Source organism: Triticum urartu, chromosome 6A (assembly GCF_056163025.1).
Source record: "Triticum urartu cultivar PI428250 chromosome 6A, HENAU_Tu73, whole genome shotgun sequence".
Classification (NCBI taxonomy): domain Eukaryota; kingdom Viridiplantae; phylum Streptophyta; class Magnoliopsida; order Poales; family Poaceae; genus Triticum; species Triticum urartu.
Window position 1 is genome coordinate 587,879,607 of NC_141878.1, and position 25,132 is coordinate 587,904,738.

General features: G+C 46.6%; 1 protein-coding gene across 1 annotated transcript; it reads right to left on the reverse strand.

Moving 5' to 3' along the window:
• Positions 1 to 2,656: 2,656 nt before the first annotated feature.
• LOC147966722 (protein FAR1-RELATED SEQUENCE 5-like) lies at positions 2,657 to 6,489 on the reverse strand. Its single transcript, XM_087530933.1, has 4 exons — positions 6,462 to 6,489; positions 4,351 to 5,744; positions 4,034 to 4,257; positions 2,657 to 3,386 (listed from the first exon to the last, which is right to left on the reverse strand). Exons 1-4 carry the CDS (start codon positions 6,487 to 6,489, stop codon positions 2,657 to 2,659), a joined length of 2,376 nt encoding a protein of 791 aa, XP_087387059.1.
• Between the last annotated feature and the right edge of the window lie 18,643 nt (positions 6,490 to 25,132).

Here is a 25,132-nt window from a genome sequence, read left to right on the forward strand (position 1 = left end):
ACCCACTTTTTTTATCACTGCAGCCACACCCGAGGAGATTTCACCATCTCTTGAAGAAACTTACCGCATGCTTGAGGAGGCAGCATTGCAGAGGAAGTCCTCACGAGGGCAAGGGCAATCAAGTTCCAACGTGCCTGCAGACACGGTATCTGACGATACCATTAGGAGTGCCACTCCTGGTTCTGTGAGGCAGCATAGGGTAGTGCACCCACCTCCCGTGGAAGACTACGAGCCCGAATTCAGGGCCACTAAAGAACAGACCCAGCTATACGATATCGTCAAGTGGTTTGGAAATGCGAGGTCCAGCAGCAATCACATGAAGGAGCTGAAAGCGTAAACGACCACACCCCATAACATCTCATTTTTCTTTGCTCCTTTTCTACCATTCACATCCTTCGTACTTTCTATGTTATATTGATTTAGTTCTTTCATAAATTTTTTTACTTAGTAGGCATGATCCTTCCATGTTATATTGTTTTCATACAGCTCATGTTTGGACAGAACCAAAGTCATTCAACGCGGAGCGACGTACGTCGACCTTGGTGATCTTGCTGAGTCCGTGAGGCCAAACGGCAAAATGTCGATGAACGTAGTTGCATGCGGGATTGACTACATCAACAACCACACCGATGTGTGCGCCGACAAGACAATCATGCATTACAGTGTGACCTGCAAAATATGGGACGGTGACTTCCACCACAAAATCCTGAGGAAGAACTTTGCCCAACACGGTGATTTCAAGCTCACAATGAAGAAATATGTGAGTACTCCTTCAATGTTTGCACTTTTTTTTCACAAGGTGTGCTTTTTGTTGCCATCATCTGCAGTTGTGTTTTACGTGGCAGCTGTTTTCATGTGGCAACAGCTGCCGTGCACACTGACTTATTTGATTTTTGCATGCCGCGCAAACTATGTGGCAACTTGACAGTAAAATACATGGCATACTTTTGTTCACACATGGATGGCAACTTTATTTCAACTACCCCCACCCATAACCAGAGTTTTTCTACGTGATTCTAATTACTTTGTCCCTCTGCTGTTCTTTACGCGAACGCTGATTCTCATTTTCCTCACTTTTTTAAATGCAGGTCATGTTCCCCATGTTCCAGGATCTTTCACCACATGACCCACACGACAAGTGTGGTCACCACTACGTGATCTGTCTTGACCTGAAGAACCAACGTGTTGATGTGCTTGATTCAATCCGTTCGGAAGATGATGCAGACCTCACCATGCATGCTGAATTCTTCATTAAGAACCTCAAAGAGACATGGCACCGTCACTATGAACACTCAAAGGTCCAGACCAGTCATTTCCCGACTGAGTATGCGGCGACTACAAAGCTAGGGAACACGTAATTCCTTCCTCCCTTTTCGTCTGCCATTTTACATCAATCCAATTCCTGTTTTGTTTGTCAGATCTGAAATTGAAGTCTGTCTTTTGTTACGTCTGAGCTCTTTGCGTGGTCACGTTACTCTTTTCCTCGTGCAGGACGGACTGTGGCTTTCACGCGCTGGAGTACCTTGCGAAGTGGGAAGGCAGAATTGTCCCCGCTATCACAGCTGCAACGGTCGTTGAGCTCCGGAAAATCCACACATGGAACTGGTTGACGAATGAAGATTTCAACAAGCGGGCGGGAGCACGCGAGTTTGTGCAGGAAGCTGTCAAGAAAGTCACCAAGAAGTACAAGTGATCACGTGGCGTTACAGACCGGACGCACACCTTACATTCTGTTGCCGAGGAATGTAAGGTATTATCTCGTTGTTTATTGTTGAAAACTATGTTTGTGTGCTATGTTGTGGCTACAACCCCGCGTAGGCTACTATGTAGTGGTGGTGTGCGAGTGACATTTGAATAGTTTCATGTAATATATGTGTGGACGTGAACCTACTTTTAGGCGTAATTATTACAATGGTTTCATCGTTTCCAGCACCGGTTTGATGCTTTGAACGCGTCTACGATGTTTTCAAAACGATGGCAAATGTAGTTCATCAGACATGGGTAGTGGAAGTCATTGTCGTTTTACATTTTTGGCTGTTTTGCTTCTTCATTTTCATCGGTAACTGCACGGGGGTAGGTTGATCATGCAGCCACAACGTTTTTGCTGGGGTTTATGCACGTTACACTGTTTTCCAACTTGTTTCCCATACAATTGCACACAACACACTACGTGTCCGTAAACCGCGTCATTTTTGTCATGTGAATACATGCCATGCAGAGTCATCAGGAATACCATGGCATATGTCCAGTACATCTAACATGGCAGATACAGTACAAACAACATGGCAGCTCCAGCATAATTAACATGGCAACTACAACACAACTAAGATGGCAGATCCAGTACAATTAACATGGCAGATCCACTACAACTAGCATGGCATATTCAGTACAAAACAGCATGGCATATTTAGCATAAATTAGCATGGCATGTTTAGTATCAAAAATCATGGCAGACTAACTACACATAACATGGCAAATTAAATGCATACATCATGGCAGATTAAGTACCCATAACATGGCAACTGCATTTAACCATTCAATGAATTTTCCCTTGCACTTCTGATGCCCCTGAAGAGTTATTCCCCCAATTGTTTTTAAAAAGAATTCTCAACATCTAGGGTACAAAACAAAATGTCCACAACGCCACAATTTTTGCTCATGGATTGGCCGCCCCTTTCTTTGTTTTCTTGTGTTTTGCTTGGATCTCCAATCCCGACTTGTACCTTATCTCTCTTGGACGACCCTTTGTGATGGAACGGGGTGGGTTCCTGACCTGGGTCTGTGTGCTTGCTGTTCCAGATCCTATCTCCGAGTTTTCAGACGACGGCCCCATGGATGAAGGCACGCTTGATGTGCGGGGGAACCGGTGTAAGGCTTCCTCGGCTTTCCTCTTCTTGATCTCATCAAGCTCTCTTTTTAGTGCTTTCCTGTGTTTTTCTGTGACTCTCACTGTGTCATCACTCTTGCACGCTTCATCAATTAGCTCAGCGTAGTTCTTTGTCAGCACAACGTGCCTCACGGCTTTCATGGTTGACTCTGGTCTCTCGTCATGCACAGCCAGAATTGCGTGTGTTGTTTGCGGCGCCAACGCATCGTCAGCGTCCCAAGTCCATCGCCGCCTTATGAAATGTCGGGGCATCCGTGTCACAGCGTTCACGTCCATTACTTTTAGTATGTGACAGCACACAATGCCGTCCCGTTCGAACTTGCAGCATTGGCAGTAGAACTCGCCTTCGCCTATCGAGGCTGTGATGAAGTAGTTCCTTCCTTTGTCCGGGTCTTCAGGTTCTGAATCTGACATGCCCAAAATAGAACACACCTTGAACGTACGTTCATCCACCTGGAAAGCCGTGAACATGCTGGCACGCTTTATTTCTTCCTGGAATCTGCATTTTTTGTGTATTTTCTGTTAAACTATTGTGGGCTTTTTTCTTGTAGCACCTTATGTTGTCATGGAAAATAGATATACATTTTGTTTGAACATGGCAAATGTAATTCATTGAACATGGCAAATGTAGTATGTTGAACATGGCAAATGCAGTACGCTATACATGCCAAATGTAGTACAATAGACATGGCAACTGCATTTTCAACAAACATGGCAGATGCATCTTATTTAAACATGGCAACTGCATTTTGTTAAACATGGCAACTAGAGTTTATTAAACATGGCAATTGCATTTCAGCAAACATGGCAGTTGCATTTTAGTAAACATGGCAATTGCATTTCAATAGACATGGCAACAACATAACATTTTCCATTTGACACTAGCATTTGCACACCAACATGTCCAGTGGAAGTACATTGCATTAAACATGGCAACTGCATTTCACTGAACATTGAAACTGCATCCGGGTAAGCATGACAAACAGAATTTCTATTGAATATGACAACTGCATCTGAGTAAGCATGGCAAACGGTACTTTATTAAACATGGCAACCGCAAAATCATGGCAACTGCATCGCACTCTATAAGGCACATACTGACTTGGTGCTTTTTCTGCAAATAAGACTGTAACGCAACTGACTTACTTGTTAAAGATCTTGTTGGTGTATATCTTGCTCATTTGCCTCTCCATCGGTAAGTACGTTAGCAATTTTGGCTGCTTTAGCGCGGTGTTCGCTTCTTGCTGCAGCTCAGATCCCAGAATTTTTTGTTGCAAAGTTGTGTACTGCTTGGCAAACTGTAGCAATGAGTTGCCAGGACTAACATACCACTTCAAAACAGCATTGAATCCCTCGCTGCGCTGCGTAGTCTGCAGGAAGGGGAAGAAGCACTGCATGAAGTAGGCCGTCACCCAGTACATTCGCTTCTCCCACAGGCTTACAAGAGTCTCGTTGTCTTGGACTTGATGTGTTTCAGTCATGGCCATCCAGCTCCTTTCAAACTCCTCCACCGTCAAGCTGTGGTCCACGCACAGTTCGAATGCCTTGTGTAGCTCTGGACGGTCAGCAAAGAACGGTCCTAGCGTCTCCTCAGCCTTCTTTATAATGTGCCACCTACAGTGCCTGTGCACTGCCAATGGAAAGACCTCCTCTATGCATGCACGCATGCTGAAATCCTGGTCCGTTATTATGTTCATCGGAGCAAGTCCATCCATGCACTCCAAGAAGGTCTTGAACAGCCAAACGTACCCATCCGTGTCTTTGTTCCGGACGAGCCCGCAGCCAAACTGCAATGACTGATTGTGGTTATTTATCCCTATGAACGGAGCGCACGGCATCTTGTACATGTTGGTGAGGTACGTCGCGTCGAATGAAATGCAATCTCGGAAATGTTTGTAGGCTCTCCTTGCAGCACCATCCACCCAATACATGTTCCTGACACGGTCCTCATCGTCCAACCTTATCCTGTAGAAGAAATCTGCATCTTCTTTGGCTTTCTCATCGAAGTAGGCAATTGTGGCCTCTACGTCTGCCAACTTGCTCTCTCTACGGTACCTTGCCCGTAGGTTTGTGACGTCAGCTAGTATGTACGGCATGCTACTCAGAGTCCCCTTTTTGCTGTGGATGAGAGATAGTATCTGCACCATTCTCGATGGACCGATGTTACAATCATGTAGCAGCTTTACGAATTGCCTTTCGACGGGGGTGAACCCTCTGTGGGCGGTCAGAAATTTCACCAGGTCGAACTTCTTTATCAGTTGGTGGTTGTGCTCGTCAAAATACTCATTGACCACCCACTGTGCTCCATCTATGTTTAGCTTACACCGGACAGGGCACTCAGTCTTCTGAATGATACCTCTCTTTCGTTCCGGAACGACAGGCGCATCGCCTTTCCCCTTCTTGTTCCTGCGTGCCTTGTGGCACCTCATCTCACCTCTGCTGTACTCGTTAGTTTTCTTAATTTTCCTACGGTACTCGGTGTTGACCGCAAACCCATGGAACTTTGCATATGTCTGGTAGTATTCCTTTGCTGCTTCGAATGACTCAAATCTTTGCCCAATGTACGGTGGCTGAGGCACCACGATCTCTGATTGCCCACCATCTTCATCCCCTTGCGTGTCGTCGTCAGTTTCATCGTTCACTTCAGTATGGGTGGCAGTCCCATCTACCTGAGAGTTGCCAGTGCTTGTGTTCAAAGGGGTGCTTGCCGGCATTGCTGGAATGATTGCCATTCCCGACTCTGACTCGAAATTGTTTGCGGCATGTTTGTCTGCTGTCTGGTGGAACGCGTCTTCCGTGCGCTCAGAGCTCCCCGCAGTAGATGTGCCGGCGCCGCTGTGCATTGTAGTTGTAGGTTCTGTAACAGGGAAAAACAGGTACGAGATTAAGAATTTTGTGTTGGATAACATGTGGATCGCAACGGATCACACCATCTTCGAGTGATTTTCCATGACATCTTTTACAGACAGCAAGCCGTCAGTCTGTGGGTGGTCATTTTTATGGCAGCTGTAGGTGTGCAGACATGGCACCTACTGTTCAACAAACATGGCAACCATTGTTTTGCCTACAAATAGCAAATGTAGCGCCGTTTTTTGTGGTTCAGATATTTTCCCTCTACCTTGTTGTGCTGTATTTGACCATCGTGTGTGGTCTGTTACACCATAATGACATGATCCACCAGGAATTTGCGAAGCTTGCCAGGAGACGTTTGCCGGGTCACCGCCAGCGTAATAACCTGCAATCATAGTAGTGGTTGGTCAAATCACGGCAAACGCATTTCGTGCTAGCACGGCAACTGCAGTTGCCCTTATGTGGCAAATGCATTTTTGCTTGCATGGCAACTGAAGTTGCATCGGTAGGGCAATCGCAGTTTGTTATTAGATGGCAATTGCAGTTGTCATGAAATGGCAACTGCAGCTTTTCCTACATGGCAACTGCAGGTGTGCAAAGATGGCAAATGTTGTTTTTAATACATGGCAACCGTAGAAGACCAGTCATGGCAATTTTTGTAGTTGTCAACTATGCTCCTTGTGCTGACTGAGCATCCGCATCTTCACTATGTTTATGGACTCACCTGTGTACGACGTCGATGGCAGGTACATGGGTGCTGCCCGATTCCACGTGATGCACGAAGGCTCTGCATTTTACACCTGTGATAACTCGTGAGTCCTTTTGCCATCTTTTTTCATGTTCATTTTTCATGTCCACAGCATTATGTGCTCTTTTTTCGTTTTTGCATTACCTTGATTAGCCATACTAGCTAGTTGGAGTTGGCTGCCCGTACATTTGTCAGCGTTAGCGCCTTGTGAGTGCACTTGTCACGGGGTCCCCCTAAGAGTGTTCTGGTCATAAGAACCTACAAGACAAATGACAGTGCACGACATAAGTAGAATGTCATGTCCATCATCGCGAAGATGGCAAATGTTTCTCTTCATTTTTTAGCATGCATCGTACCTACGCCTGCATACTGTCCTAGCAGCGGCAGCAACGGCCCTGCAGAGATGAGCTGACTGTACTCTGATGCATCGACAGGTGGCGGCGTTTCTGGCCTTTGAGAACCCCAATCATCTGCACCATCTTCGTGATTCATTCTTTTCCGTGTCTCGCTTCTGTTCTGATGTGCTCTCAATCACTGGATGAACAAGAAGGCATCAACAATCCAAAAAAAAATTATCATTGTGCTGCTTCCATGTAGAAGTTAACACGTCAGTGCTATCACATTTTCATGCGTTGGCAACCAACATATCATGGCTAGTAGGACATGCACATCCACTATCCTTTTCTAAAATCTGGTGCTAGCTATCCGTTTGATTCGATGGCATCAGGCTCTACAATAGGATGGCAAGCAATAAGTTGACATGGTGGCAGTTGACGACAATGACAGGTGGCAACTGACGTTATACACCAATGGCAATTAATTTTCACACCCCCCATTATTCCAAATTTATCAATTCTCTCTCCCTTTTTATGGATTCCTGCACATCCATTCATTCACCAACTAGGAGCATCAACCTACTGAGAACTCACGGTTATCTCTAGCGTACTGCATGGCAGATCTAGTGTATTCTGCTTGGCAACTGCGAAGTCACACAACGTATGTAGTGTTTTAACCCTGTAGGATGGATCTAGTTGCCAACTTCGTCGGTAATTTTGCAATTTTCTGCCCAGAAGGAGGATGAGAAACAGTAGGGAGATCGGGAGATTCACCTGCTTTTAGCTGCTCGTCTCTGGAGGGCATTGTTGGAGTGGGGGTTGGGGGGGTGGGATGGGGTGGGGGAGATAAGGGGTGTGGTTTGCGGTGGGAGCGCCCTACAGATCCTCCCTGGTTGACATGGCAACCAGAGATGGCTGGCGACGGAGGTCGGGATTCGACAGGCGGGGGGCGAGGGCGCAGACGAGAGAGGGGACGGATCGGAGGCCGGGAACGGCTGGGTCGTGCGGGCAGCGGCTCGTCTGGCCCGGACGAGGCAGTGCGGGCGGGGTTGCCACGCACTGGACGTGCGGGCACGCTTTTCTGCGCGCGGACGGGGTCATGCGGGGCGGTTCCCGTCCATGCCACACGATGCGTGCGGGCGGGTCGCCCTCCACGCCACACGTGTGGCAGTTATCGGCTTCCTTAAGTTAAGGTTCAAGTTATCTAAAACCGGACATTAACAAATTCCCATCTGCCCATAACCGCGGGCATGGCTTTCGAAAGTTCAAATCCCTGCAGGGGAGTCCCAACTTAGCCCATGACAAGCTCTCACGGTCAACGAAGGAATAGACCTCCTCCCGAGACGTTCCGATCAGACTCGGTACCTCGGTTCTTCAATACACTTCGACAGGTTAAAACAAATCCAGCAACACCGCCCGAATGTGCCGACAAATCCCGATAGGAGCTGCACATATCTCGTTCTCAGGGCACACTCAGATGAACACTACGTACAACTAAAACCAACCCTCGAGTTGCCCTGAGGTGGCGCTGCAAGTGGCTCTATTTGGCCCAACACTCAGAGGAGCACTGGCCCGGGGGGGTTTAAAAAAGATGACCCTCGGGTTCCGAAAACCCAAGGGAAAAAGAGGCTAGGTGGCAAATGGTAAAACCAAGGTTGGGCATTGCTGGAAAAGCTTTAATCAAGGCGAACTATCAAGGGGTTCCCATTATAACCCAACCGCGTAAGGAATGCAAAATCCGGGAACATAACACCGATATGACGGAAACTAGGGCAGCAAGTGTGGAACAAAACACCAGGCGAGAGGCCGAGCCTTCCACCCTTTACCAAGTATATAGATGCATTAAGATAACAAGATAATATAATGATATCCCAACAAGTAAATAATGTTCCAACAAGGAACGGTCTCCAATCTTCACCTGCAACTAGCAACGCTATAAGAGGGGCTGAGCAAAGCGGTAACATAGCCAATCAACGGTTTGCTAGAACATGGTGGGTTAGAGGTTTGATGTGGCAATTTGGGAGGCATGATAAGCAAGTGGTAGGCATCGTAGCATTGGCATAGCAAAAGAGCGAGCATCTAGCAAAGCAAAGATAGTAGTGATTTCGAGGGTATGATCATCTTGCCTGCAAAGTTGTCAGAGTTGACTGGATCCTCGAAAGCAAACTCAACGGGCTCCTCGTTAGCAAACTCGTCTCCCGGCTCTACCCAAACAAGACAAACAAGCAGCAAGGACACAATCAACCACGTGCAAAGCTCAAACAATATGATGCAAGGAAGATATGCTATGCGGGATGCGATGCGGGATGCATATGCAAGATTTGACAAGGGATGCATGAACCTGGCCTCAACTTGGAAATCCAAGTGTGCCACTGGAAAGATGAGATGAAATCTCTTGAAAATGATATAAAGAATGCCGGAATCGGAGTTACGGTTTGGAAATGGCAAGCAATTCAAATATGGCCACGTTCTGCGATTTACAGCAAGTAGCCATCTAAATGCAACAAGATGAACATGCTACAGCACCCAAACATGGCTTCAAAATACATGGCTGAAATCCATTCAAGATGCTTAACAAAAGTCTAGCACTGAGCTACGGCCAATTCATCCACTAACAGGTTCAAACAAGCATGGCAAAAATGCATATGGTAAACAGATTTCAGACTTAGTGAAATTATCACTTGTCCGGAATTTCAGATCAGATAGCACTCTTCGGAGCATGAAAACTATATGCTACAGGACCTGAACATGGAAAAGCAAAGCATGGCAAGGAGCTACTCAAAGAGCTTAACAAAAGTCCCTTAGTGACCTTTAGCCAAAAGGGATTATAAAATACATTTGCAAGCATGTGAACATGGCAAAACATAATCAGTTCTCAGACTTAGTAAAAACTGGAGCATGCTGAAAACAGATATCAAGTAGGCATGTTTACGAGCTCGATGCACTCACTACAGAGCAAGTCATGACAATCTAATCATACACCCATCAAGAATACATAAAATTCAAGCTAGATATGGCAAGAACAATAACATAGCATGCACGGGTCAACTACAACATCATCGGCAAAATCGCTAACAAGTAGACAATCTGCCCAGATTCGCGAAATGACAAAAGTAGAGCTCGATTGACTCAAGCTAGGGTGCTCCATAATTGCAAACAAAGACATGGATGGATAGAGCACTACAAGATTAACAAAACATCCTTACTGATCATCCTCAAAAGAGGCACGGATCACTAGGAAACAACATGAACATATGGCCATATGAGATAAACAGGTCAAGGACTCAGTGGAAATGCTAAGTCCCTGAAATCAGCATTACCAAGTGCCTTACTTTGCAAGCTTGTGCTAGTCACCACACACATCAAAAAAATACTTGGGTTGCACCTCTGGAAAGATGGCAAAACCCTTAACAAAACATATGTAGAGCTCAGGGGCATATCATGCACACATTAATCATGGCAAAAATGACAAATATCTAATTGGAGCAGCAGATCTGACAATTATCTCAAGTAGCACTCTTCTAACAGCATTTCAGGCATCAAGATGAACTCAAATGGAAATGATGCAATGAGATGAAATGATGTGCTCTCTGAGACGAACATTTTGATATGCTATATGCCCAAAACGGAGTTACGGATGCGGAGATACAACATGATGAACATGAGCAAATAATCTACAGACTTAGGCGAAAAAAAAGGTCAACCCTAGGGTTTGAAACCAGATCTGAGATCCAGCGGTACTGTAGCGGATCGGGGTCGCCAGAGCCTTCGCCGGAGTCATCGGGGGTGGTCGGAGACGACGAAGTTCGCCGGCGGACGGCGAGGGAGAGGGCGGAGATGGAGTCGGCGCTCCCTGGCGCGGCGACCGGAGCTTCGGGGCGGCGCGGGCACGCTTGGCGAGGGGAGGCTGGGCGGTGAGGTGGCCCGGCGGCCGGCGACGAGGTGGTAGCCGGCGCGGCGACCGGCGCCGGAGTAGAAGGCGGCGTGGAGGAGCCGCAGAGGGAGGCGGGCGCCGGCGTGGAGCAGGCGGGCGGCGGGTGCGGTGCGGGCCGCGGGGGCCGGCGGCGGGCCAGAGCGGGCCGCGACGGGGCGCGGTGGCGAGGCCACGCGTCAGGCGCGCATAGGCTGCGGACGGCGGTAGGAAGATGTCCGGCGGGATCTGGACATGTCCGGCAGCGGCGGATGAGGTTTTTAGGGTTTCGGAGAGGGAAGAACCGAGAATTTCGGAAGGGGGGCTATATATAGGCATAGAGGGAGCTAGGAGAGTCCAAATGAGGTGCGGTTTTCGGCCACGCGATCGTGATCGAACGCTCTAGATGATGGAGAGGGTTTTGGTGGGTTTTGGGCCAACTTGGAGGGGTGTTGGGCTGCAACACACACGAGGCCTTTTCGGTCCCTCGGTTAACCGTTGGAGTATCAAACAAAGTCCAAATGATACGAAACTTGACAGGCGGTCTACCGGTAGTAAACCAAGGCCGCTTGGAAATTCTTGGCCCAATCCGGAAATGATTAATCCCCACACACGAAAGAAAGGTAGAAATGACCACCGGAGGAGAACGAAGCGCCGGAATGCAAAACGGACAACGGGAAAAAGCTCGAATGCATGAGATGAACACGTATGCAAATGCAATGCACATGATGACATGATATGAGATGCATGACAACGAGAACAACACACGGAGACAAAAATCCGAACCCGAGAAAATAAAATAACTTAACGCCGGAAACGGCAAGAGTTGGAGTACATATTGGGTAAATCACATCCGGGGTGTTACAACACTCCACCACTACGAAAGGATCTCGTCCCGAGATCTAGGACTGAAAGAACGCCGGGTACTCAGAACGGAGGTGATCCTCGCGTTCCCAGGTAGCTTCACGGTCGGAATGGTGTGACCACTTGACTTTGAGGAATTTGATTGACTTGTTGCGAGTCTTGCGTTCAGACCCTTCAAGAATAGCCACTGGGTGCTCACGATAAGAAAGATCTTCTTGGAGCTCAATGTCCTCGAAGTTGACGGTGCGTTCAGGAGTCTTGAAGCACTTTCGAAGCTGAGAGACATGGAACACATCATGAACATTTGCAAAGTTTGAAGGAAGCTCGAGTTGATAGGCGAGATCGCCTCTCTTGCTGACGATCTTGAAAGGTCCCACGTATCTAGGGGCAAGCTTCCCTTTGATACCGAAGTGACGAGTACCTTTCATAGGAGAGACGCGGAGGTAAACATGATCTCCGATCTCGAAAGCCAAATCACGGTGCTTACTATCATAGTAGCTCTTCTGACGGGATTGGGCTGCTTTGAGGTTATCTCGAATGACTTTGCACATTTACTCTGCCTCTGTGATTAAGTCATTTCCGAGAAGCTGATGTTCACCGGTTTCAGACCAGTTGAGAGGGGTACGACACTTCCTGCCATACAGAATTTCAAATGGGGCCTTGCCCGAACTTGCTTGAAAAATGTTGTTGTAGGAGAATTCAGCATAGGGAAGACAATCCTCCCACTTCATGCCGAAGGAGATCACACAAGCCCTGAGCATATCTTCAAGAATCTGGTTGACACGCTCGACTTGACCGCTGGTTTGAGGATGGAAAGCTGTGCTGAAGCGGATGTTGGTGCCCATGGCCTTCTGAAAAGAATCCCAAAACTTGGAGGTAAAGATGCTGCCACGGTCTGAAGAGATCACTTGAGGAATACCGTGCAGAGAGACAATTCGAGAGGTATAGAGTTCCGCCAATTGAGCTGCAGTGATTGACTCTTTGATAGGCAGAAAGTGAGCCACTTTAGTGAGTCTGTCGATGACAACGAATATAGCATCATTGCCACCAATAAGCCTGCTTGAGGTCCTGATACATCTTCGTGCTCCCAGGGTGGATGGAGAGGAGAGAATTGTGAGCCTCGTTCATGATCACTTTACGAAGGTCACCTTTGGGCACAATAATACGATCCTCGAAGAAGAGAGTATCCTTGTCATCAAGGCGGTAGCACTTGTACTTGGGTTGACTCTTGGCAATCCCAATCTTCACCTTTTTCACCATAGCATCAAGAAGCTGAGCTTGGCGAATCTGGTCTTCCAAGGTAGAAGAGACTTGAAGGTTGGTGAGGAAACCTTGAGGAACAACTTGCAGATTAAGTTTGCGGAAAGCTTCACAAAGCTCGGGTTGATAAGGCTTGAGAATCAGACTGTTGCAATAAGCCTTCCCGCTCAATGCGTCAGCAATCACATTGGCCTTGCCTGGAGTATACTCGATACTCGGATTATACTCTTGAATCATTTCGACCCATCGAGTTTGCCTGAGGTTGAGATTAGGCTGAGTGAAGATGTACTTGAGACTCTTGTGGTCAGTGAAGATGTCCACTTTTCTTCCCAATAGGAGATGTCTCCAAGTCAAAAGAGCATGCACAACTGGCGCCAACTCGAGATCATGAGTGGGGTAGTTCTTCTCATTAGGCTTCAACTGGCGAGAGGTATAAGCCACAACGTTCTTCTCTTGCATCAACACCGTGCCAAGACCTTGGAGAGAGGCATCACAAAAGACCTCGTACGGCTTGGATTCATCAGGCGGAGTGAGAACTGGAGCAGTGATCAATTTCTCTTTCAAAGTGTTGAAAGAAATGTCACACTCCGGAGACCAAACGTACTTGACATGCTTCTGGAGAAGATTTGAGAGAGGCTTCGCGATTTTGGAAAAGTTTTCAACGAATCTTCGACAGTAGCTTGCGAGACCGAGGAAGCTGCGGAGTTGCTTCACGTTCTGAGGAGGTTCCCAATTCACAATTGCAGACACCTTCTCAGGATTCACGGCAATGCCCTTGGCAGAGATGATATGACCAAGATAAAGAACCTCATTGAGCCAAAATTCGCACTTGGAGAACTTGGCGTAGAACTGGTGTTCTCTGAGCTTATCGAGTACCAAACGCAAGTGCTTGGCATGATCTTCCTTGTTCTTCGAGAAAACCAGAATGTCGTTGAGATAGACCAAAACGAAGTCATTGGTGTAGGTGTTGAAGATGAAGTTCATCATGTGAGAGAACGTCATAGGAGCGTTGACGAGGCCAAAAGACATGACAGTGTATTCATATGAACCATAGCTTGTCCTGAAAGCCGTCTTGGGAATATCTTGCTCACGGATTCGGATCTGATGATAACCCATACGGAGATCAAGCTTGGAGAATACTTGGGAACCTTTGAGTTGTTCGAACAGCTCGTTGATGTTGGGAAGTGGGTATTTGTTCTTGATGGTCTTCTTGTTCAATCGACGGTAATCGACACAAAGTCGGTCCGTTCCATCCTTCTTCTTCACAAAAAGAACACCACAACCCCACGGAGAAGAACTAGGGCAGATGAGACCCATTCTCTCTTGACTATCGAGTTTCTTCTTCAGCTCCTTCAACTCTTCAGGTCCGAGCTTGTAAGGACGCTTGCACACAGGTTCCGTGCCAGGCTCAAGATCGATGACGAATTCAACTGGCCGGTGCGGAGGCATTCCTGGAAGCTCTTCTGGAAAGACGTCTTGATATTCACAAACGACTGGAATTTGCGAGATAGCACCCAGTTCACCCTTCCCATTGAGAGAAAACAGACGGATGGTATCATCACGAGCGGCAAAGACAATAACATCCTCAGACGAATGAGTCAATTGAATCTGCCTGGCTGCACAGTCAAGATGTGCCTTGTGCTTAGAAAGCCAATCCATTCTGAGAATAAGATCCATATCCGAGTTACCAAGAACCACCGGAGAAGAGAGAAACTTGTAATCGCCCAACGTGATAGAGACATCCGGGACGCAATTGTTAGAAGTCATTTGCTTGCCCGGAGACACAATCTTCAACGGAACAGGAATCCTTTCGGTCACAAAATCATGCTTGGCAACAAATGGTGTTGAAATAAAAGAAAGCGATGCACCAGTGTCAAAAAGAACTTTTGCAGGAACATCGTTAACAGGAAGGTTACCCATAATCACATTTGGCGAGTCCTCTGCCTGAGCTGCATTCAGCAAATTGACCTTGGCGTGCTTGGGGTTATGCTTGACCACAGCTGTACTTGCCGATCTGACAGGAGGAGGAGGAGGAAGATGCCTCCAGTTAAAACACTTGTTGGCATAGTGACCCTTCTGATGATACTTGTTGCACGTGACCTCTGAAAGTGGACGGTGATACAGAGCACTCGTTCTTGGAGCTTGAGACGAAGTCTTGTTCTGAAAGCCAGGGTTGGGTGGGTGGGAAGATCCACTGCCACCTTTGCTCTTCTGCTGATACGGCTGACGAAACGGAGGAGGAGGAAGCCAATACTTCTGCTGCTTGGCCACTTGAGTAGAGGAAGAAGGAGTAGCATCTCTGACTCGCTTCTTGGAAGCATCACACCTCAGTTGAGCGGCCTCTTGCTTCAATGCCATGTTATAGAACTCATCGTACCTCAAGGGCTCAAAGAGAACAAGAGCCAGCTGAATTTCTTCTCTGAGACCACCCCTGAACTGGTATATCATGCTCTTCTCATCAGGGACGTCCTGCTTAGCAAAGCGGGCGAGCTTCTGAAACAACTTGTTGTAGTCATAGACAGACAAAGAGCCCTGCTTCAGGTTGCGGAATTCCTCACGCTTGCTTTCAACCACGCTCTGAGGGATATGATGAGCTCTGAAATCTTGACGGAATTCATCCCAGGTAATAACACGTCCACCTCTGGAATCCTTGTACTGCTGGAACCATTCTGCAGCTTGGTCTTTGAGTTGGAAGGATGCAAACTTGACGAAGTCCTCAGGCTTGACGTTACTGCACTCGAAATGCTTGCACAGATCCACGAGCCAATTGTCAGCATCAGTTGCCCCAACACAATTGCTAAAAGTTTTTGGCCCGTTAGCAAGGAACTGGTTGAGTGTAGCAAAGTGATTCTGATTGTTGCCTTGGTTCCCTTGGTTGCCTTGATTGCGCTCTTGGAGAATTTGCAAGATCAACTGTGTGTTTGCATTGGTTGCGGCCATCACAGCTTGCCATGCCTCCGGAGGAGGTGGAGGTGGTGGCAGATCTTGATTCTGATTCTGATTGGTGCTCTTAGCGGGAGCCATCCTGAAGAGGTTGACCACCGTTAACACATTGACAGATAAAATGAAGCTGAATCCAACGGAATGAAAATTGCAACATATAGTCTTCACATCCGAACAAAATGAATGAATGCATTCCTCTTGAAATGGTCACATATCCATAAATTGAGAAGCCACGTAGAATTTAGGTAGAGAAATAAATCAACAAGGTACGGATCAAGAACGAATACTCGGTAAGAAATCCCAATCTCAAACCAAATATCCGTGGAAGAAGAACTAGAGCTACGAGAATTCCCACCTATGAAACTCCCGAACCTTTCCGGTTATGCAATCAGGTGTTGGGGATACAGGGGAAGCATAATATCTCACCCAAATCTAGCAAATCCTACATCCAGCTGTATCCATCCTTCAACACATAACCGAGAAAAACTTCAGAAACCATCTACCTCAACTTCGAAAAGCATCCGTTATACAAGTTATGGCGATACTCCCGAACCCCCGCCCCAGTACTGGGTGGCGTCGAGGTTATCTCACCAACGAACTGCATAAAAGAGATTTTCAATGTCGGCGTACTAAACTCAGGTATTCCAGAATTGCAACGATAAAATTATGATGACAACACCTCAGAGCTCAACTCCTCGGGACACTTCCACAAAACCCCTGACAGGAGGCACCAAGACAATGTTCTCGTCATAAAACCATCGGAACAATTCCAAGATACCCGCATGATCCTAAAAAAAATTTAGTGCAATTTGAGAAGAGAAGAGTCAAAACTCTACGTCAGGATGCCTTACCAGAGCGATGAGGAGACTGGGAAGTAAAAAGAATTCCTAAACTCTCCGATATATAATTCCTAAATGACTCAAAACATTTTTCTAGACACAACTCGGCCGCTAATAACGATCAAGCAATGGGGCTCCTAAGGTCGGGGAAGGCTCTGATTACCAACTTGTAATGCCCTCGATGCGGCTAAATCTTCCACGTGTCGAGGCACGACTTAGAGGCATAACCGCATTGAAAGCAATGTCGCAAGTTAGGCAGTCATCACAACATCCCATGTAATATGAATAATAAAAGGGGAAGGTACATAGTTGGCTTACACTCGCCACGTCAATCAAAGTGCATAAATAACATTACATCATACAAACACTCATGGCCCGACTACGGCGCCAAAATAAAAGATAACCCAACATGTGACACGGTCCCGATCACCCCCAACTGGGCACCACTACTGATCATCAGGGAAAGACACGTAGTATCGTTGAGAGTCCTCGTCGAACTCCCACTTGAGCTCGAGCGCGTCACCTGGAGCGGAATCATCAGGCCCTGCATCTGGTTTAATAGTAATCTGTGAGCCACAGGGACTCAGCAATCTCGCACCCTCACGATCAAGACTATTTAAGCTTAATAGAAAAGGCAAGGTATATATGTGGAGCTGCGGCAAGCGACTAGCATATATGGTGACTATCCTGTTCGCAAAAGAGAGCGAGAAAAGGAGGCAATGCGCGAACGAGTAACTAGAGGGCAACCTGCGCAAGCATTACCAAAACACCGTGTTCACCGGACTCCGCCGAGAAGAGACCATCACGGTAACTCACACGGTTGATTCATTTTAATTAAGTTAAGGTTCAAGTTATCTAAAATCGGACATTAACAAATTCCCATCTGCCCATAACCGCGGGCACGGCTTTCGAAAGTTCAAATCCCTACAGGGGAGTCCCAACTTAGCCCATGACAAGCTCTCACGGTCAACGAAGGAATAGACCTCCTCCCGAGACGTTCCGATCAGACTCGGTACCTCGGTTCTCCAATACACTTCGACAGGTTAAAACAAATCCAGCAACAACGCCCGAATGTGCCGACAAATCCCGATAGGAGCTGCACATATCTCGTTCTCAGGGCACACTCAGATGAACACTACGTACAACTAAAACCAACCCTCGAGTTGCCCCGAGGTGGCGCTGCAAGTGGCTCTATTTGGCCCAACACTCAGAGGAGCACTGGCCCGGGGGGGTTTAAAAAAGATGACCCTCGGGTTCCGGAAACCCAAGGGAAAAAGAGGCTAGGTGGAAAATGGTAAAACCAAGGTTGGGCATTGCTGGAAAAGCTTTAATCAAGGCGAACTATCAAGGGGTTCCCATTATAACCCAACCGCGTAAGGAATGCAAAATCCGGGAACATAACACCGATATGACGGAAACTAGGGCGGCAAGAGTGGAACAAAACACCAGGCGAGAGGCCGAGCCTTCCACCCTTTACCAAGTATATAGATGCATTAAGATAACAAGATAATATAATGATATCCCAACAAGTAAATAATGTTCCAACAAGGAACGGTCTCCAATCTTCACCTGCAACTAGCAACGCTATAAGAGGGGCTGAGCAAAGCGGTAACATAGCCAATCAACGGTTTGCTAGGACATGGTGGGTTAGAGGTTTGATGTGGCAATTTGGGAGGCATGATAAGCAAGTGGTAGGCATCGTAGCATTGGCATAGCAAAAGAGCGAGCATCTAGCAAAGCAAAGATAGTACTGATTTCGAGGGTATGATCATCTTGCCTGCAAAGTTGTCAGAGTTGATTGGATCCTCGAAAGCAAACTCAACGGGCTCCTCGTTAGCGAACTCGTCTCCCGGCTCTACCCAAACAAGACAAACAAGCAACAAGGACACAATCAACCACGTGCAAAGCTCAAACAATATGATGCAAGGAAGATATGCTATGCGGGATGCGATGCGGGATGCATATGCAAGATTTGACAAGGGATGCATGAACCTGCCCTCAACCTGGAAATCCAAGTGTGCCACTGGAAAGATGAGATGAAATCGCTTGAAAACGATATAAAGAACGCCGGAATCGGAGTTATGGTTTGGAAATGGCAACCAATTCAAATATGGCCACGTTCTGCGATTTACAGCAAGTAGCCATCTAAATGCAACAAGATGAACATGCTACAGCACCCAAACATGGCATCAAAATACATGGCTGGAATCCATTCAAGATGCTTAACAAAAGTCTAGCACTGAGCTACGGCCAATTCATCCACTAACAGGTTCAAACAAGCATGGCAAAAATGCATATGGTAAACAGATTTCAGACTTAGTGAAATTATCACTTGTCCGGAATTTCAGATCAGATAGCACTCTTCGGAGCATGAAAACTATATGCTACAGGACCTGAACATGGCAAAGCAAAGCATGGCAAGGAGATACTCAAAGAGCTTAAAAAAAGTCCCTTAGTGACCTTTAGCCAAAAGGGATCATAAAATACATTTGCAAGCATGTGAACATGGCAAAACATAATCAGTTCTCAGACTTAGTGAAAACTGGAGCATGCTGAAAACAGATATCAAGTAGGCATGTTTACGAGCTCGATGCACTCACTACAGAGCAAGTCATGACAATCTAATCATACACCCATCAAGAATACATAAAATTCAAGCTAGATATGGCAAGAACAATAACATAGCATGCACGGGTCAACTACAACATCATCGGCAAAATTGCTAACAAGTAGACAATCTGCCCAGATTCGCGAAATGACAAAAGTAGAGCTCGATTGACTCAAGCTAGGGTGCTCCATAATTGCAAACAAAGACATGGATGGATAGAGCACTACAAGATTAACAAAACATCCTTACTGATCATCCTCAAAAGAGGCACGGATCACTAGGAAACAACATGAACATATGGCCATATGAGATAAACAGGTCAAGGACTCAGTGGAAATGCTAAGTCCCTAAAATCAGCATTACCAAGTGCCTTACTTTGCAAGCTTGTGCTAGTCACCACACACATCAAAAAAATACATGGGTTGCACCTCTGGAAAGATGTCCGGCGGGGCGCATAGGCTGTGGACGGCGGCAGGAAGATGTCCGGCGGGATCTGGACATGTCCGGCGGCGGCGGATGAGGTTTTTAGGGTTTCGGAGAGGGAAGAACCGAGAATTTCGGAAGGGGGGCTATATATAGGCATAGAGGGAGCTAGGAGAGTCCAAATGAGGTGCGGTTTTCGGCCACGCGGTCGTGATCGAATGCTCTAGATGATGGAGAGGGTTTTGGTGGGTTTTGGGCCAACTTGGAGGGGTGTTGGGCTGCAACACACACGAGGCCTATTCGGTCCCTCGGTTAACCGTTGGAGTATCAAACAAAGTCCAAATGATACGAAACTTGACAGGTGGTCTACCGGTAGTAAACCAAGGAAAGTAGAACTTGATGAAGTATTACCTCTTGAACTGGAAAGTGGCGCAACTCAAGAAAATGTTCCTGAGGTGCCTGCACCGACTAGAGAGGAAGTTAATGATGATGATCATGAAACTTCAGATCAAGTTGCTATTGAACTTCGTAGGTCCACAAGGACACGTTCCGCACCAGAGTGGTACGGCAACCCTGTCTTGGAAATCATTTTGTTAGACAACAGTGAACCTTCGAACTATGAAGAAGCGATGGCGGGCCCGGATTCCGACAAATGGATGGAAGCCATGAAATCCGAGATAGGATCCATGTATGAAAACGAAGTATGGACTTTGACTGACTTGCCCGTTGAGCGGCGAGCCATAGAAAATAAATGGATCTTTAAGAAGAATACAGATGCGGATGGTAATGTGACCATCTATAAAGCTCGGCTTGTCGCTAAGGGTTATCGACAAGTTCAAGGGGTTGACTACGATGAGACTTTCTCACCTGTAGCGAAGCTGAAGTCCGTCCGAATCATGTTAGCAATTGCCGCATTATATGATTATGAGATATGTCAAATGGACGTCAAAACTGCATACCTTAATGGTTTCATTAAGGAAGAATTGTATATGATGCAGCCGGAAGGTTTTGTCGATCCTAAGAATGCTAACAAGGTGTGCAAGCTCTAACGCTCGATTTATGGGCTGGTGCAAGCATCTTGGAGTTGGAACATTCGCTTTGATGAGATGATCAAAGCGTTTGGGTTTACACAGACTTATGGAGAAGCCTGCGTTTACAAGAAAGTGAGTGGGAGCTCTGTAGCATTTCTCATATTATATGTAGATGACATACTTTTGATGGGAAATGATATAGAACTCTTGGACAGCATTAAGGCCTACTTGAATAAGAGTTTTTCAATGAAGGACCTTGGATAAGCTGCTTATATATTAGGCATCAAGATCTATAGAGACAGATCAAGATGCCTCATAGGTCTTTCATAAAGCACATACCTTGATAAGATATTGAAGAAGTTCAATATGGATCAGTCTAAGAAGGGGTTCTTGCCTGTGTTGCAAGGTGTGAAATTGAGCTCAGCTCAATGTCCGACCACGGCAGATGATATAGAAGAGATGAGTGTCATCCCCTATGCCTCAGCCATAGGTTCTATTATGTATGCCATGCTGTGTACCAGACCTGATGTAAACCTTGCCATAAGTTTGGTAGGTAGGTACCAAAGTAATCCCGGCAAGGAACACTGGACAGCGGTCAAGAATATCCTGAAGTACCTGAAAAGGACTAAGGAAATGTTTCTCGTTTATGGAGGTGACGAAGAGCTCGTCGTAAAAGGTTACGTCGACGCTAGCTTCGACACAGATCTGGATGACTCTAAGTCACAAACCGGATACGTGTATATGTTGAATGGTGGAGCAGTAAGCTAGTGCAGCTGCAAGCAGAGCGTCGTGGCGGGATCTACATGTGAAGCGGAGTACATGGCAGCCTCGGAGGCAGCGCATGAAGCAATTTGGGTGAAGGAGTTCATCACCGACCTAGGAGTCATACCCAATGCGTCGGGGCCGATCAAACTATTCTGTGACAACACTAGAGCTATTGCACTTGCCAAGGAGCCCAGGTTTCACAAGAAGACCAGGCACATCAAGCGTCGCTTCAACTCCATTCGTGAAAATGTTCAAGATGGAGACATAGATAATTGTAAAGTACATACGGATCTGAATGTCGTAGATCCGTTGACTAAACCTCTCCCTAGGGCAAAACATGATCAACACCAGAACTCTATGGGTGTTCGATTCATCACAATGTAACTAGATTATTGACTCTAGTGCAAGTGGGAGACTGTTGGAAATATGCCCTAGAGGCAATAATAAAAGGATTATTATTATATTTCCTTGTTCATGATAATTGTCTTTTATTCATGCTATAATTGTGTTATCCGGAAATCGTAATACATGTGTGAATACATAGACACCAACATGTCCCTAGTAAGCCTCTAGTTGACTAGCTCGTTGATCAACAGATAGTCATGGTTTCCTGACTATGGACATTGGATGTCATTGATAACGAGATCACATCATTAGGAGAATGATGTGATGGACAAGACCCAATCCTAAACATAGCACAAGATCGTATAGTTCGTTTGCTAGAGTTTTTCTAATGTCAAGTATCTTTTCCTTAGACCATGAGATCGTGTAACTCCCGGATACCGTAGGAGTGCTTTGAGTGTAGCAAACGTCACAACGTAACTGGGTGACTATAAAGGTATACTACGGGTATCTCTGAAAGTGTCTGTTGGGTTGACACAGATCAAGACTGGGATTTGTCACTCCGTATGACGGAGAGGTATCTCTGGGCCCACTCGCTAATGCATCATCATAATGAGCTCAAAGTGACCAAGTGTCTGGTCACGGGATCATGCATTATGGTACGAGTAAAGTGACTTGCCGGTAACGAGACTGAACAAGGTATTGGGATACCGACGATCGAGTCTCGGGCAAGTAACATACCGATTGACAAAGGGAATTGTATACGGGGTTGCTTGAATCCTCGACATCGTGGTTCATCCGATGAGATCATCGAGGAGCATGTGGGATCCAACATGGGTATCCATATCCCGCTGTTGGTTATTGACCAGAGAGCCGTCTCGGTCATGTCTACATGTCTCCCGAACCCGTAGGGTCTACACACTTAAGGTTCCGTGACGCTAGGGTTGTAGAGATATGAGTATGCAGTAACCCGAAAGTTGTTCAGAGTCCCGGATGAGATCCCGGACGTCACGAGGAGTTCCGGAATGGTCCGGAGGTGAAGAATTATATATAGGAAGTGTAGTTTCGGCCATCGGGAAAGTTTCGGGGTCACCGGTATTGTACTGGGACCACCGGATGGGTCCCGGGGGTCCACCGGGTGGGGCCACCCATCCTGGAGGGCCCCATGGGCTAAAGTGGGGAGGGAACCAGCCCATAGTGGGCTGGTGCGCCCCCCCATGGGCCCCCCATGCGCCTAGGGTTGGGAACCCTAGGGGAGGGGGGCGCCTCCACTTGCCTTGGGGGGCACTCCTCCCCCTTGGCTGCCGCCCCCCCTAGGAGATCCCATCTCCTAGGGCCGGCGCACCCCCCTAGGGGGATTATATAAAGGGGGGAGGGAGGGCGGCCGCACCCTGAAGTCTTGGCGCCTCCCTCTCCCCTGCTACACCTCTCCCTCTCGCAGAAGAACGGCGAAGCCCTGCTACGGTGACTGCTGCATCCACCACCACGCCGTCGTGCTGCTGGATCTTCATCAACCTCTCCTTCCCCCTTGCTGGATCAAGAAGGAGGAGACTTCACGCTGACCGTACGTGTGTTGAACGCGGAGGTGCCGTCCGTTCGGCGCTAGGATCTCCGGTGATTTGGATCACGTCGAGTACGACTCCCTCATCACCGTTCTCTTGAACGCTTCCACACGCGATCTACAAGGGTATGTAGATGCACTCCCCTCTCGTTGCTAGATGACTCCATAGATAGATCTTGGTGAAACGTAGAGAAATTTTTTTTGTTTTCTGCATCGTTCCCCAACAACTAACTCATTAGTTGTAATGCTTGCAAGGCTTATGTGATGTGCATTACCGAGAGGGCCCAGAGATACCTCTCCGACAATCGGAGTGACAAATCCTAATCTCGAAATACGCCAACCCAACATTCATCTTTGGAGACACCTGTAGAGCTCCTTTATAATCACCCAGTTACGTTGTGACGTTTGGTAGCACACAAAGTGTTCCTCCGGTAAACGGGAGTTGCATAATCTCATAGTCATAGGAACATGTATAAGTCATGAAGAAAGCAATAGCAACATACTAAACGATCGGGTGCTAAGCTAATGGAATGGGTCATGTCAATCACATCATTCTCCTAATGATGTGATCCCATTAATCAAATGACAACACATGTCTATGGTTAGGAAACATAACCATCTTCGATTAACGAGCTAGTCAAGTAGAGGCATACTAGTGACGTTTGGTTTGTCTATGTATTCACACAAGTATTATGTTTCCGGATAATACAATTCTAGCATGAATAATAAACATTTATCATGATATAAGTAAATAAAATAATAACATTATTATTGCCTCTAGGGCATATTTCCTTCAGTTTTCTCCTCAGTGACTAATATAAATACGTGTCTTGTCCCCTACTATGTCGATGGTATATAGAGCACCGCAAGATTGAATCCATTATAAACCACCTCTCCCATTGCAAGATAAATCATTCTAGTTGGCCAAACTAATAAACGGATAGATTGGAGAGAAATACAAAGCTATAATAATGATGCATTTTTTTACAAAAGACTCAAATATTTCTCATGAATAATCTAATCATAAACCCACAATTCATTGGATCGCAACAAACACACCGCAAAAAAAGATTATATCGAATAGAACTCCAAGAACATCGTATTAAAGATCAAAGAGAGAGAAGAAGCCATCTAGCTACTAGCTATGGACCCATAGGTTTGTAGTAAACTACTCACGCATCATCGGAAGGCAACACGGATGATGAAGAAGCCCTCCGTGATCAATTCGCGCTCCAGCAGAGTACCGAAAAAGACCTTCAGATGGGATCACGAAAGAACAGAAGCTTGCGGCGGTGGAAAAAGTGATTTTGGGTGGCTCTCTGTTGGTTTCCCGATTTTATAGAGTTTATAGAGGTGAAATTAGGTCATACGAAGCCACAAGGGGCCCACAAGGCATCAAGGCATTCCTACCCCCCCCCCCCCCCGGGCGCCTGTTTCCTTTGCCGTCTCCTCATTTGCCTTCTAGCATCCTCCCGAAGCTTCTAGGGTCTCTCTTGTACAGAAAATTCATCAAAAAAATTCGTAGCATTTGGACTCCGTTTCATACTGTATTTTTGAAAAACTAAAAACAGGCAAAAAACAGCATCTGACACTTGGCACTAGGTTAATAGGTTAGTCGCAAAAAAAGATATATAATTGCATATAAAACATCCAAGATTGATACTATAATAGCATGGAACAATAAAAAATTATAGAAACGTTGGAGACGTATCAATATCCGACACAAAACAAGATGACAATGTGTAACTTTGAGATGAGATTCACAT

What these genes read in the sequence shown, in the direction of transcription:
- LOC147966722 (XM_087530933.1), bottom strand. Translation starts at nt 6,489, where the DNA reads ATGTACCTGCCATCGACGTCGTACACAG. An exon ending in GCCATCGACGTCGTACACAG is followed by an intron (nt 5,745 to 6,461) that starts GTGAGTCCATAA and finishes TCCCTGTTACAG; the next exon opens with AACCTACAACTACAATGCAC. An exon ending in ACCAACAAGATCTTTAACAA is followed by an intron (nt 3,387 to 4,033) that starts GTAAGTCAGTTG and finishes CAAAAAATGCAG; the next exon opens with ATTCCAGGAAGAAATAAAGC.